The sequence below is a fragment of the Amblyomma maculatum genome, chromosome 3 (genome assembly GCF_055883805.1).
Source record: "Amblyomma maculatum isolate TAMU_Amacu chromosome 3, ASM5588380v1, whole genome shotgun sequence".
NCBI classification, from domain to species: Eukaryota; Metazoa; Arthropoda; class Arachnida; order Ixodida; family Ixodidae; genus Amblyomma; species Amblyomma maculatum.
The window spans coordinates 160,546,780-160,560,495 of NC_139346.1; the positions used below are offsets into that span (position 1 = coordinate 160,546,780).

General features: G+C 47.9%; 1 protein-coding gene across 1 annotated transcript in view; it reads right to left on the minus strand.

Annotated features, from left to right (window-relative positions):
- Positions 1–336: 336 nt before the first annotated feature.
- Positions 337–13,716, minus strand: part of Smg6 (Smg6 nonsense mediated mRNA decay factor) — a 99,190-nt gene continuing 85,810 nt past the window's right edge. The window contains exons 17-19 of the mRNA XM_084598410.1: positions 6,887–7,101; positions 5,198–5,279; positions 337–3,981 (exon numbers count right to left, since the gene is read on the minus strand). Coding sequence (XP_084454536.1) covers positions 3,851–3,981; positions 5,198–5,279; positions 6,887–7,101 — 428 coding nt within the window. The 3' untranslated portion in view covers positions 337–3,850. The remainder of the gene's footprint in view (positions 3,982–5,197; positions 5,280–6,886; positions 7,102–13,716) is intronic.

Here is a 13,716-nt window from a genome sequence, read left to right on the forward strand (position 1 = left end):
TTTTTACTCGCCACTGTACAAAGGCACTGAAAAAGGCTACAGAAACGTGATAATGCATACTGAAACTGGCGATATGCACATCCTTTGTTTGTCAAAGCTAAAATTTACCCTGCCAGAAGCATTCCTGCAGGCATCATGACTGTGCACCACCCAATTTCTTGCAACAAGCTGGCAAATAAAGTGGCCAACTAGTATGGTTCATAGGGTTCAACTTCCAGACTCAAGATACGAGGGATGCCAGTCTTAAAGAGCTGTTGATAATTTCAGCCACCTGGGGTTCTTAAAAGTAGAGTACGAGAGAACAAAAGTAAGGGCAGAGCAGACAGAGCTTGTAATAGAAATTGTCAAACTTTAATGACCATCACAAACGACCTGAATGTATTTGGATTTCACTGTTGACAGGACCCACACATGCATACACACAAAGAGAAGAAATGGCAGCTTTGACATGAACACCAGGAATAAACAGATAGCGGGTATGTAGTTAACCTGGCAGGCTACAGAAAGAAAACAGAGCATTGTATAACAGCTAAAAATACACCTTGTACTCTTCAATGAACATGACGATTAACACCCAAAGCTAACTGTATGACAAATGGATACCATTTCAGGTGAAAGAAAAAAACTGTCAAATAAAACAGCACACCAGGTAGTTTTCTGTAGCGACACAGACCATGCCAGTTGTATTGCAATGAGAAACTACACCATTTCTGCAGCGAGCATAGTGCATATCCACAGCAGCAAAGCTCAAAGGCTGCTAAGTACGCCTATCTTGTTTTTCAAGCAGTTCCTTAAAACAATGCACGAAAACCTCCAAAGAGCAAATGGGCTAGAAAGCTAGGAGCTCAACTTTTGTCTTGATATTACATCAACACAACACATTAGGGAGTTCTAATGTTTTTTCCTTTTCAACAAAAAAAAAAAGGTCATATTTCACCAGCAACGTTTTGAAGTGATACGAAATTTTACGCGGTCCATCTGATGGCCTGAAAAACATTCCTTGGAGGCTATGAGGCACTACTGCAAACTTCCCCGTTCTTTTCGGCTACAGGACAAAGTGAAGTGCCAGTTTTTTGCCTTTATTGCAAGACTAGTGTTGCATTAAATGAGTACATAGTGCTGGGCACAAAGAATTTGCTAAATCTCATGCCAAAAGCTATCAGTAGGCTTTGTTTCTCTTACTGTGATGTGGTAAAGGCAGTTGGTTGCAGCACCGCTCAAAATGCCAAAGTGAGGACAGTGAAACATTCAAATTCTATACAAGAAACACCTAACTACTAGCTCCAAGTTTTCCATGCAGATAACTACCCGGACACCATCTGCAGTGAGGAAAACAACTCCAATATTCATCACTGTTTTCACAACACTTGCTGCAAATAATTTTACCATCCCTGACGTGAGTATCAAAGGCAAAGGTCCCGTAAAAACCTTGGTACTGAAAGACAAAAGGATAAACTGATTAAGAAAAGGTGCTAGAAGATCATGGACGCAAAATCAGCTACCGAAGTGATAATGTGAGAAAACTATGAGACAGATATGTGCCGCGAATCAGCCTTTATAGCCAAATATTTGATGTGGAGAGCAATACTGTAAAATTCATTAAAAATGTTTTGCATTTCCCCTCCTTTATGGGAATACTCGGTTGCACTATCAGAACTATGGCCTTACCCAAAACAAATAAAAATGTCAGCAACCACGAAATGCCTACTGAATTTAATAATAAACATGCATCTGACTAACACAAACAGAAAATGATGCAAGAGGTGCAGTTATGGCAATCATACCAGCCTGCTTTAGTATATTAATACTTGTGTATAAGCCTTATGGCTACAATTCCTGCAGAACCCAGTACAATTGCTAAATTCAACTAGCCACATGCTGCGCGAAACCACGGTGGTGTGCTACAGCTATGTTTACAACATGCTGGCAAAACACTACAACTGTGGATGAAATGAAAAAACATAGGTCGTAGTAAGTTTCAAGAGAACAACAGGAGCGCAAAACTGAGCTCCAAAATATGTTATAAATGTAGAGTACATCCCACAGCCATTAGAAAGGATCCAAGGAAATGGGTGGCCCATCTTCAAAGGTAAGGGGAAAAGTCAACAGTGGTCAAAACTGGAAACAGCAAAGGAAGACATGACAAAAGCACAAGCAAAGCTTTTTTTCCTGAAATGGTGCACTACAAACACGACCTGTATCACAACCTCACTATGACTGCACCACAAAAACAAAATGCAACCATTCAAATCAAATCTGTGACAATATGGCACCATAGGGCACGAAGCAATGAAGCATGTATACATGGGTATCTATGTGCTGTGAAATCTTTGCAGATATACCATTTCCTTATCCCTCTTTCAATATGTGCATGGATCAACATACACACACGTACACACACACACACACATCACAAAAGCTGCCGAATGAAAAAGTGCTGTGGCTAAGAACAATTTGCTTTATTTCACAACATGGCAGCAGAAACCACAGAATCACAGGGCTAATACATTAGTACCCCCTCGTATACAGCCAAATTTATCAGCTTAAAATAAAAAAGCCTTTAACTTGGTAACAGGAAACTTCGCCACAGTAAAGGTGACTCAAAAACAAAGGTAATTGAAATGCACGAAATTTAACAGCTGAAAAAGGAGTTAATCATCAAGCCACAAGGCCAATTGAAGTATCTACGACTATGCTGCCTTATTTTGAGATATGCTACAACTCTGCTGTCACATGCAAATGTATGGCGCCATGTGCACATCCTAGGAAACCTGCGTGAGTGTAAATGTTGTTCAGTGCGAGAACTGCGAAACTTGCTAGTGAACCGAGAGAGGAGCAAAACAGTGCACCTTCATTAAACGCAGCTCATTTGCCCTGAAGTGAACTGCTTTTACAATCGACTGCGCTTCGATGTTACAAACATCCTGCCATTATCGTTCTCTGCACACGTTCCAGAAAGAGCAAAAATGTATGCATGCATGCTACGCTCACTGCACAACACACTCAGATCTTTTCCAGTGGCAAAAATAGAGCTCAGTCTAGAAGCATGTTTACCTAGTACTGCTTTTCCAAACAGACACCATGTTTCGTATACCTTTCAAGTGCAATGATTGTGCTACTCCAGCAACAAGTCTCTCATCAGACAGCCAAGGAAAAGAAAAATAATAACTCTCAAGCACTAATCATGCACTAACTGCCTTCCTAAACTTGTTGCAACAAGACATAGTCTAGAGAGTGAGGTGAAATTAAAGTACCCATCCTCCCTGCACCTCAGCACCAGAAAAGTAGCTTTTTAAAAGTGAGAAAATGAACACAATTGTTTCCCCTAAAGTTCTTTTATTGAAGTGTGAAGAAAAAAAAAAATACACACACACAATGGCACAGGAGAACGAAAAACATGGTAAAAAAGGGGAAGGCGACAAAAAAAAAAAAAAAAAAATTGAAATGAATCGCTCAGCTGCTTACTGGCGGCAGCCAGTAAAGGCATATGCATGCCACTGTTTGTGCTTCACGGAACACCTCCCCCCCCCCCCCCCCCTTAATCCCCTGGGCTAGTAGTGCCTCCCTAAAGGGTATGGGCGCTGTTGCTTCTTGTTCTGTTTTGAAGAAGACACCTTTGCAAAAGCAATAGCAGTGCTCTCCCCCCTTCCAGGAGTGTTGCAGTTGTGGTGGCGCGGTGTGCTTTGGGGTTTCGTTGGCCAGCTTGAGACCACGGCTATGGCCTGCTGCTGAGTGTCGGCAAAAAGAGCCCTTATCCAGGGCAAAAGACATCTTTCTGCACAGCTGCTGCTGCATTTCCGCTCTGGCCTGTGTCATTGTCATTAGCACGCAAAGCTTCTGACCCTGGTGCTCACGAGATGTTGGCCCAACGTAGGAAGGCTGGTAGGTCTCGCACGGGGACGTTGTGCGTGAGTGCTTTTACGCACAGGTTCCTGTCCTCAGTGATGAGAACCGTTTCACGATACAGCTTCACAGGTGCATCTACAAAAGAAAAAAAAAAAGTTTGAGGTAAGGAGGGAGTGAGGGTGAATATGTTGACAAATGTACAGGCTGTTTGCTACTCTAAATAAGAAGCTTCCCCTAAGCCCCCCTCAATCAACGCTGCTTTATTTGTGCTGACATGTGAAGTTTAACTGTAGAACCGCTACTAGCACCACTTATTTCTTATTTATCTTTTAGGGATGCTAGGGATTACACAGACTGAGGCGAATAAACCCCAACAGAACGTTTTAACATGCAAGTTTTGTTGTTTTCAAGAGATTCAGAGCCACACACACCCTCTAGAATAATGACACAACATGAAGAGAAATTTGAAATGACAATTTCATTCACCTGCGATAAAACCAGCGCATTAACTGAATTTAGGCAATAATTCTTTCTGCAGAGCTTCTTGCAAGAGTGGTGAGTTTCACTTTTCAGAATTTTCATATTGATCATTATAGTTAATTTTTCATATTTTTTCTTTTTCGGAGAAAACTGAAGGTTGCAATGTGAATTTTTTCTCCATCAGTCACATAAACTGTTCCTTTCTGTGTATGACCGATTTCCCCATTCTGTGAAGGTTCCTGTGCTCCTCGCTCACTTCGGGGGGAAAAAAAATAATCTGAGTTTGGCCCTTTTGTAAAGCTATCCTGAGAGAAAGCCAACATAAAGATTGCGACAGCTTCCATAACAAACCACAACAACTGATCTTGCTCATAACAACAAACCTTTTGGACCATCAAAGCTACTTCTTGGGCTAGCTAGTCACCCATACAGGCAAAAACTTGAAGCACACAAGAAAAAGAGCACACGAAGTACAGGACACAGTGTTAACTGCATGCTAATCTAGTTGCCAGTTAGCACTGTGTCCTCTGTCTCACATCCCCATTCTTTTGTGCACTGCAGTGTCCTTTTGACCAATATGAGAACTAGAACGGACTGCCCTGGACAAATGTAGGCCAGTAAAATGCTTGAGCATTTTTTCTTGCGCAACCATTCTACTCTTTATATGGTGCTTCCCTGCGACTCAGTCATCTAATATATCCACTTGAAGCAGAAATAAAGTTTCTTCAGCATTACTGAGTCGAACAAAGAGCTCAATGCAGTAAAAAAAAAAAAAAAAAAGATGGTTAACTGAGTGCAAAGGCACGGGAACATAAATGGAGGAGATTACAGTTGCTCTACCGAGATTCTTGACAAATTGCCACAAACTCACCAGGCTCCCTGGGCAGGGCGTGCTCAGCACGATCTCTGCACAGCAGCAGGCAGCAGGTCAAAATTTGGTCGTCATTGGTCCCCTGGAAAGCAAAAGTCAGTCCTAACTACAAAGAAGGCACCCGCTAGGTAAAAACCGTGGTCAAGGCAACAGAAGGAGAAAAGAGGTCACAATCTAGCCAAAACAGAAAGCGTTTCCAGCTGCTAGCAAACAAGGGCACACCAGGCAGTCGTGCGGGAATGAATTGCAGAACATTTTAGTCTTTATTCCTGGGTGTGCTAACATCCTCTCGGTAGTGAATTCGAACATGCCGAACTGGCATGAGGGTGTCACATGAACACTTTCGAAGGCTACTGAGCCAACAGCCGTCAAGATTTTCATTGCCATCGAACTGGAAGGAGTTGCGAAGCAGCTACACGGCAAACTCGATCCTTGTCAGGAGATTCATCTCACATCAAGTTGTTGCGGCATCACCACCGGTGCTAATAATTTTACAGGCATACAAGCACTCAGCCTATAAGTCTAACCTGAAAAAGTTGAAAACAAAATGTTTGTCTGTTAAAGTAATACTAACCATTCGTGAAATTATTTTTTTGGGGGGAGGGGGGGGGGGGGGAACCGTCCAGCATTCACGCACCTCTCAAGAAACTGATGCTGGTCGTTTTTCTTCTGCTGGCAACAATGGTACTACTGCACCCTGCACCTAACTGCACTGTCTTCAAGCCTGGACAGTATTCTTTTTTTTTTCTTGCAAATTAGGTTGCATATCTTGAAGTTATATAATCTGTCAGTGCAATTACACTTCTCCGATATTCCCCAGTCTGTTGCTACAAGGGCTTCATGTTAGAGTGCAAAAAGGTACTGCTTGAAGGCCTTCGAAATCTCTTCAGAATTTCGCACTGTTCCGTTGGCTTAAACTGTTGACTTGATGGTGGCCACTGAAACCGCCTGTGCGGCAGCTATCTATGGCAATAGACTATCTGTTGAAGGGCCCTCAAAAAAGTCCATTACTATTTCATTTTCTGCCACTTATAAAAAGGCAACAATGGAATGCACCGAGAAAAAAAAAATGTGTGCCTTGACCACAGACAGCTATCCTAGTATTGCCAAAACTAAACTATTCAATACACACTAGTTCTGAAAACCTTTTTGCACATGGAAGGTGGTCTGGCTTCTTATCAAGCATTGTACTATAGGCAAGACACCAGCATTGAGCGAAATATCACAACCTCTTTGCTCAGCCTGCTTTCAGCTTGTGAACTCAGAAACTGTACAGGTCAATGAAAATCTATGCTGTAATATTACATGCTGTGGCATTGCAGTAGCATCCCTAATTATTTTGCTTCTTCTTAGACCACATCTTCATTTTACCTCAACTTTTGCACAAAGCCTCATTCACCCTGCAATCCCAGAAAAAAGCCATCTGGGGCAGGAATTTGTGGAAAAAAAAAAGTCTAGCTGCAGGTAAGGTGTTACACACACAAAGCCCAGCTCAGGGTGCCACTTTGTGGAAATCTGAGGCTAATTGCTTCTATGGCCACTTGCCTCCTAACATGCACTAGTCCATTCCTTCAATTAAAATGACGCAACTAGCTGCTGATAGCGCTGACAGCTGAAGCACACCTGGCTTTAATCAGTAACCTGTACAGAATCAACAGTGCCTTCATGCAATGCAGTCAATGTGAGTACCTTGTAGTCACCAAGGTCCTCACTGCGGAAGTTGATGGTGTCCAAAACAGATCCCCGGATGGTGATGGTCCTCAGCTTGGGCTCCCGTTGTCCGAACCGCTCCTCCAGGTAGGTGAGAGCAGCCCTGGCGTTTGAGCCCACCTTCTCATAGTGTTCTGCACAACCTGAGCCCGGGCGGGAACCACCTCGTGCTAGGCCGTGTAGCTCGTTGAGCACTGCAGGGGGAGAATTACACAGAGAACACATTTTTAATTTAAAATGCCTGCAAAGGTGAAGAAATAAAACGGTACAGTTTTAGCATAGTTAAACTTAGTAAGACATGCAAAGACTTCTGCACACAGATGGAAGTTGATGGAGATGCCAACATACAAATCACAGGACAGCGTGCTGCAGTCTGTACGCGGGGCAATCAGCAGTGATGACAGCTTGACATTCCACAGTTGTTATCAACAAAAAATTCGAATATGCTCTACTTCATCGATTTTTTTTTAAGTGTGAAAGCACTTCCAGATTAATGCTTGTGTACTAAAAGGAATATCAGGATTCTTCTCAGGGTTGAATGCATCACATTCACTTCCTCCTTTATTTTATACAGAATACCCCCTTTTGCTGCATGTTTCATTGTTAACAAATCCATATCCGGCCAGTCTACGTATGCAAATGCAAATGCAAATTATTAGCCAATAATATGCTTGCAAGATCAAGACTCGAATATGCCGTCATCGCCTGAGACACCATACAAGAAAGGACATAACAGAACTAGAAAAATGCGTAATATGTTTTATTTTTTAAAGTTACAGTAGAACTGATCGCCCACTTTTATTAGTGGGCAGCAAACAATATTAACCCTTTCCAAGTCAAACACAGGATCGCCCGCTGACCCTTCCCTTCACCAACCAATTCATGAAAAAGTAGGCATTTCTCCAACCCACTATGCACAGTTTTTAGAAATGCGTACAACTTGCTGTCATTGGAATCACATCTCAGCACCATACTTAACGGATACTAATGCTTTTAATTCTTTTTCTCAAGAATGATTGACGAATGGAATGACCTGCCTCTAGAGTGACGTCAAGTGTTAATTTTGGCAGGATACTTTGTGACTGTAGATTACGTATGCACTATATTACGAGATTTAAACAATTCTCTTTGTTTTAATGATGATGTCTGCCCTTGTACTCCGTGATGGTCCAATTTTTCTGCCCTCCCTGCCTGGATCTAAACGAAGGTCTGCAGCATGGCGTAAATGTAATAAGTGAATCACATTTCAGCTCTGACATCCAGATGTGGACAAAGCAAAACAGAGAATGCATCAGCATTTGCACTTTTCTTACACATTCTGTAGACCTGATACGACCGTTTTTTGAGGCTATATTGAGTGCTGCAGCATTATTGGCTAGCAAGTGCAGCAAGTGTTTCGTAAGACGCAAGACGAGTTCGACCGCCAAACACGCTCCATATTTATTATGGCCGCAAAATTACGCGCAGCAGCCAACCTACTCTTCGGCAACTTTTTATTTTGCTACTTTTCTCCACCGCAAAGCAGGGCAATGTCTCGCCTCGAATGACCAAGTCGCCAGCCAAGCAGGCTTACCCGCAGTACTAGAGCAACGGCGGGAAAGCCCACCTCCCGCCCGCATCAGCGGGAGAGGAAAAAGCGAGGGGGGGGGGGGGGGGGGGGGGGGGGAGTGGGGGGGGGGAGGGGGGGTTGGGCAGCGATGAAAAGCGTCGGTCGAACACTAGTGCCAGCAACAGGCGCAAGAAGCGTTGTGAAAGGAAAAGGGTTGGAAGAGGGGCAGCACAAGGCGCCCTCTGGGGCAGCAACAGGCGCAAGAAGCGTTGTGAAAGGAAATGAATGGTGAGGGTTGGAAGAGGGGCAGCACAAGGGTCATCATGAGCGGGCAAACAAGACGAGCCGCGTTCCGTGAACCCGTGCACACACTCTTCCCCTTTCTCTCCAGGCGCCCCCCCCCCCCCCCCCCCCCCCCCCACACACACACACAGATAGACCCGGTGGTGAACAACAAGCGCGTGCACACCGCGCGGCTTCATTTAATTTGCGCCAGCCCCGAGCAACGAAGAGAAGCCGCCTCAGGAGGAGCCAGAAGAAGAAGAAGTGGTTCTTATGGAGAAGATGGAAAGGGGGATCGGCGCGTTCAACTGTCTCCTCAGGTAGGAGGGATCACCGCCGTTGCGCCGATTTAAGGGGGAGGAGGGTAAAGGGGAGGGAGGATGACTGGAAGGGTGGTAAGGAAGGAAGGGAAAGGGCAAGAGAATAGTGATCCATGAGTGTCGGCATAGCGCGAGGCTTGAAGACGGGGATCGTTGAAAGTCGGCCCATTGTTGCATGGGCGGACGATACGAGAGCAGCGCCCGGAAGAGCGGTGCTGGCGGAGGGGTTCGTACCGATGATGGCACAAGGTCCCGCAGAGGAGTCACTAAGTGAGATTGCGGTCACAGTTTGGGCACAACACTTGGAGGCACAGATGTTTGTGTGAGCACAGACACAACACAGCCACTGAACACAGTAACGAGTCAGCAAGGGGATAATGTGCGAAGGCACAGTCAGTAAGTCACACTTGGACACAGGGAAGAAAAGGATGGTGAGGGACGGCACAACACACGGAGGCACATTGTCTCAAGTGAGCACAGACACAACACAGCCACTGAACACAGTAACGAGTCAGCAAGGGGATAATGTGCGAAGGCACAGTCAGTGAGATCACAACATGAGCGCACGGAGAGGAACGGAAAGTTACGCGCACAGCACAAGGCGAGGTAGCCACAGATTGAACACAGAACACATATGCACTGTGGCACAGGTGAGGCGAAGCGCCAAAATGTCATAGGCGCGTGATAAGGTTGGTGGACTCCAGGTAGTCCAGAAGTGCAAAGAACGCACGCTGGACTTTATGACGGGGGCCGCGTGGGAACAGCAGGTCGGCGCAGGTAGCTGACGGGAACCCCAACTTGCGATAGCCGGCACAGAGTTCAAGTCTTTGCCCATCGTAGGCCGGACAATACACAAGTAGGTGATCGAGAGACTCCACAGCACCACAGTCACTGCATGACGGAAGTCCGGTGCGGCGAAGGCGGTGGAGTCGCTCCGCTGTCCAAACACAGCCGATGCGCATTCTAAGGAGGGTTGCGCGCTGGGGAGCCGTGAAGTCGGCAAACTTGATTGTACGTGGAGCCTTGCCGGCTGCGACGCGGGCGTCTGGGTGGGCGGCAAGTGTCCGTTAGGAGCCAGAACAAACGGCGCGCATCATAGGAAAACGAGGGAGAGAGTGTGCACGTGACAAGGATGCGGCGGCGGGCTTCGTTAGTCGCCTTCAAAAGGCAGCCGTCGTAAAAGAGCGCTCGCACCGTGCGCTCGGGGCACGCACGGACCGACAACACCGGGGGCCTGCCCAACCAATGAATAAAACCGCCTCGCTAAAAACGCAGCAGGAGCGGATCGCTGCGGATGCCATTGCCCTTGGGCGCCGCTTAATGCGGACAGCCGGCAAGGCCCCAAAAGGTGTGCGAATCTCTGTCCGGACGTCAAGAAGGGGGGACGCGAGGTCGGGCTTCGCGTCTTTCACGCGTGAGAACAAACGAACGCGTTTCTAACGGCCTGAAACGGGAGGGAGGAGGCCTCCCCCGCGGAATTGATGAAGCAGCCGCGGCGACGACAATGGCCAGCATTCCCGCCTTCGTTTCAAAGACGAAGCCGAGAAACAAACGGCAGAAATGATGCTACCGGTCTCGCGACAATCAAGATGTACGGCGATCTCACTTCGTGCGGTGCAGGGCGGGACCGCGGAGAAAGCTCGCGCCGGCGGTCTCACGGCGACCGTATGTATTCACGACGCGGCACCGACGCCCACACTGGTCAGTCCCTCGAGAACAGGTTGGCGGCGAGAACTGCACCACACGGGGCAGTAACACGGAGCGTTTGACTGTACGATGGGGCACGATAAAAAACAAAACAAACAAGCAACGCGCAAAACGAGCGCAAAGTGCGCGCGTCATATGGAAAAGAGAAAGAAACTTAGTTCGCATCAGAATATTACGCCAGGCAGCATGCGCAAAATTTATTTCCAGACCGACGCATGGGTCACGAGGGGAGCTGCAGCGGAGGGCTCCGGACTAACTTGTACAATCTGGGGCTCTTAACGTGTGGAGACAGCACACGGGCGCGTTTTGAATTTCACTTCCCCCGAAATGGGACAGCCAACCGCGGCCAGGATTCGATCCCGCGACGACAAACGTGACATAGGAAAATCTTGCTACGCCCCTATTTTGGCGACGAAACAAAGCGTTCAAGAGATGATACGCGGCTCAAAACCTTCGTAGCACTGTTTACTTCGCGACGCATTACATGGCCGTAAACGACAACACGTCGCACGTCATACGACACCGTTTAAATGTAACCTCGCTTCAAATGTCGATAAGCTTTAACCAAACACTATGCGAGCGCCTAACCTCAATTCAGCCATGTCGCAAGACCGCGGATGGTACTTCATTGTGATCGCACACCACGAAGCGGAATGGGTGAACGGGGGGGCGTCGTTAACTGTTATGACACACGACGGCGAACTTCCGAAAACATCATAAATACAGCGACCTATGAAAAAAAAAACAAAAAAAAAACAGCAAATTGACAGCCTAAACTCAGCACCAGGATCTGAAATTGGGCAAAAAAGAAAAAAAAAGCTGCAAACAACACTTGCGTTGATATATCTCCTCTTTTCAACCAAGCAGTTCGCACCGTTTACTATGACAAAAGTACTGCCAGGTGACAGCCATCGTTTAGACCTTACTGGTCAGGGCGACAAGGCAGGGAAAACCCTTTTGCCAATCCACCCATTCTCTGTCATGAGCGCGAGAAGGAGAGAGAGAGAAAAAAAAAAAAAAAAAAAAAAAAAAAACAAGTAGGGGTCTTCCTCAAGGCGAGCACGCAGATTTCTTGCGGCCGGCCGGGTATCAAGCGAGATGACGCTCCGAAGGAGAGTTTCGCGCGGTCAGTTAACTCGACCGCACGCGGGGTGAGTAAAGGTCGCTTTGATTCGGACCGCGCACCTTCGCTCTCACACCCACGTGACTGCGTGCACGAACAACGACCCTCAGTCACAAGTGACCGCCGCTCGAGCCTAAGCAGACCGGCAAAATGCAGATAGAGACAAAGGAGACAGATGTGATCGCGCAACGCAGGCACGCGGAAGATAGAGACAAAGGAGACAGATGTGATCGCGCAACGCAGGCACGCGGAAGTGGGCCGCGCTGACACCGTCGTCGTATTCGTCCAAGGTTGGACTGGGCAGGTCTGATCTCTCCCCTCTCCTCCCATTAAGCACGCGAGCTGGGAGGGCGGCAGATCGAGGAGCGGCACTGGAAGAGAGACGTGCAGCGCGTCTTCGGTGGCGCCGCGCGACATCGCGCAGCGCACCCGTTATACAACGTCGCGTGCAAGCATACCCAGAGACAGAAACAGAGAGAGTATCGGGGGAAGGTAGGGGTGGGAAGATGTCCAACAGCGGAAACCGTTCGAGTACATTGCGAGGAAAGTATCCAACTACACTGCAACGCCGCGCAGCAGCCCAAGTCCGAAGAAGAACGCACGTTATCGGCACACGGCTTCGCCAGCATTGCCCATCACAGCAGGCGAGGAGGAGGCCTCCAGCACCCAAAACGACTCCGGAGAGATGCAGCGGCTTTTTCCTTCCGTTAAGCGCGAGGAATAAGCCGCGAAATAGAAGCAGCACGGGAGGAAGGAAGAGCGGGAGAAAATTTCAATCGGTTCCAATCCCGAAAAGCGGGCAGAGAAGAGGCAGCGCGCGATCGCGTGCGCCTGCATGCGCTCCCTTCTCTCCTCGTCCATCACCATCAAATACACGCACACGCTGCCTGGATCGACGGCGCGAAAGCTCTTCGCACTTCTCTCTGTGGGCCTCCCGCGTGCCTCGGCCGCTTATATACCCATTTATTTATTATTCTGCTCCTCTGCATTTCGAGGAAATAAAAAGTAAAAAAAAAAAACAAACAAAATAGGGGGGGGGGGGTGAATTGAAGAGAACGTGCCACGTTACGGGGCGGGGCGGTTCGTTTCGGCGGTCTGGAAGGCAGGCACCAAGGTTGTTGCCTCGCTGCTGCTCCTGGAACAGCGGCGGCGGCCGAGGCCGCATGCGACGCCTTGTTCGGAAAATAGGAAGTGCCCCGGACTCCCGCGAGCGCGTTAGGAATGAGAAAGCAAAAAAAAGAAAAAAAAAAGGAAAGAACCACGGTGCCACCTGGCAAACACACGCACACACACGAGGGTCCACGGACAAAGCGAGAATGGATGCCACCAAAGCGGGCGCTAGAGACAGACGGCGGCATCGCGTGATCCAGCACGCGCCAGGAAGAAGAAGAGCGACCACCACCACCCAGGAGGGCGTCTCCTCCCACCGTCCGAGCGGTCGCTTCTCTTCAGCTCTCCCTTTAAACGCGCGTCGACCGGCCAAAGCGTTAGAGCCAACAAAGAAGATGGGGAGGAGGATTGAAAGCTGAGCGGGCGCTCGCGTCCAGCGCTGTGGGAGGTATTTATATAAGAAGGCGACCGGGCGGTCTTTAAAACGTGTAAGCGCGCGGACTGAGGCGGCAACACGTCATCGGGTCCGTCGTCTCCTTCCGTGTCTGTCGGAGAACTGCGTGTTGCACGCGCGATTCGCGTTGACAAATGACGCCTCGCGCCTCCCCGAGTGTGGCCTTCTCCTATCCAGGAGGAGACGTAAAGTGGTTGATGAAGCAGACCTCGCTGGCACGCCCACCTAGCATGATAGTTCTAGCTTCGGCCCGTGGACACTAGC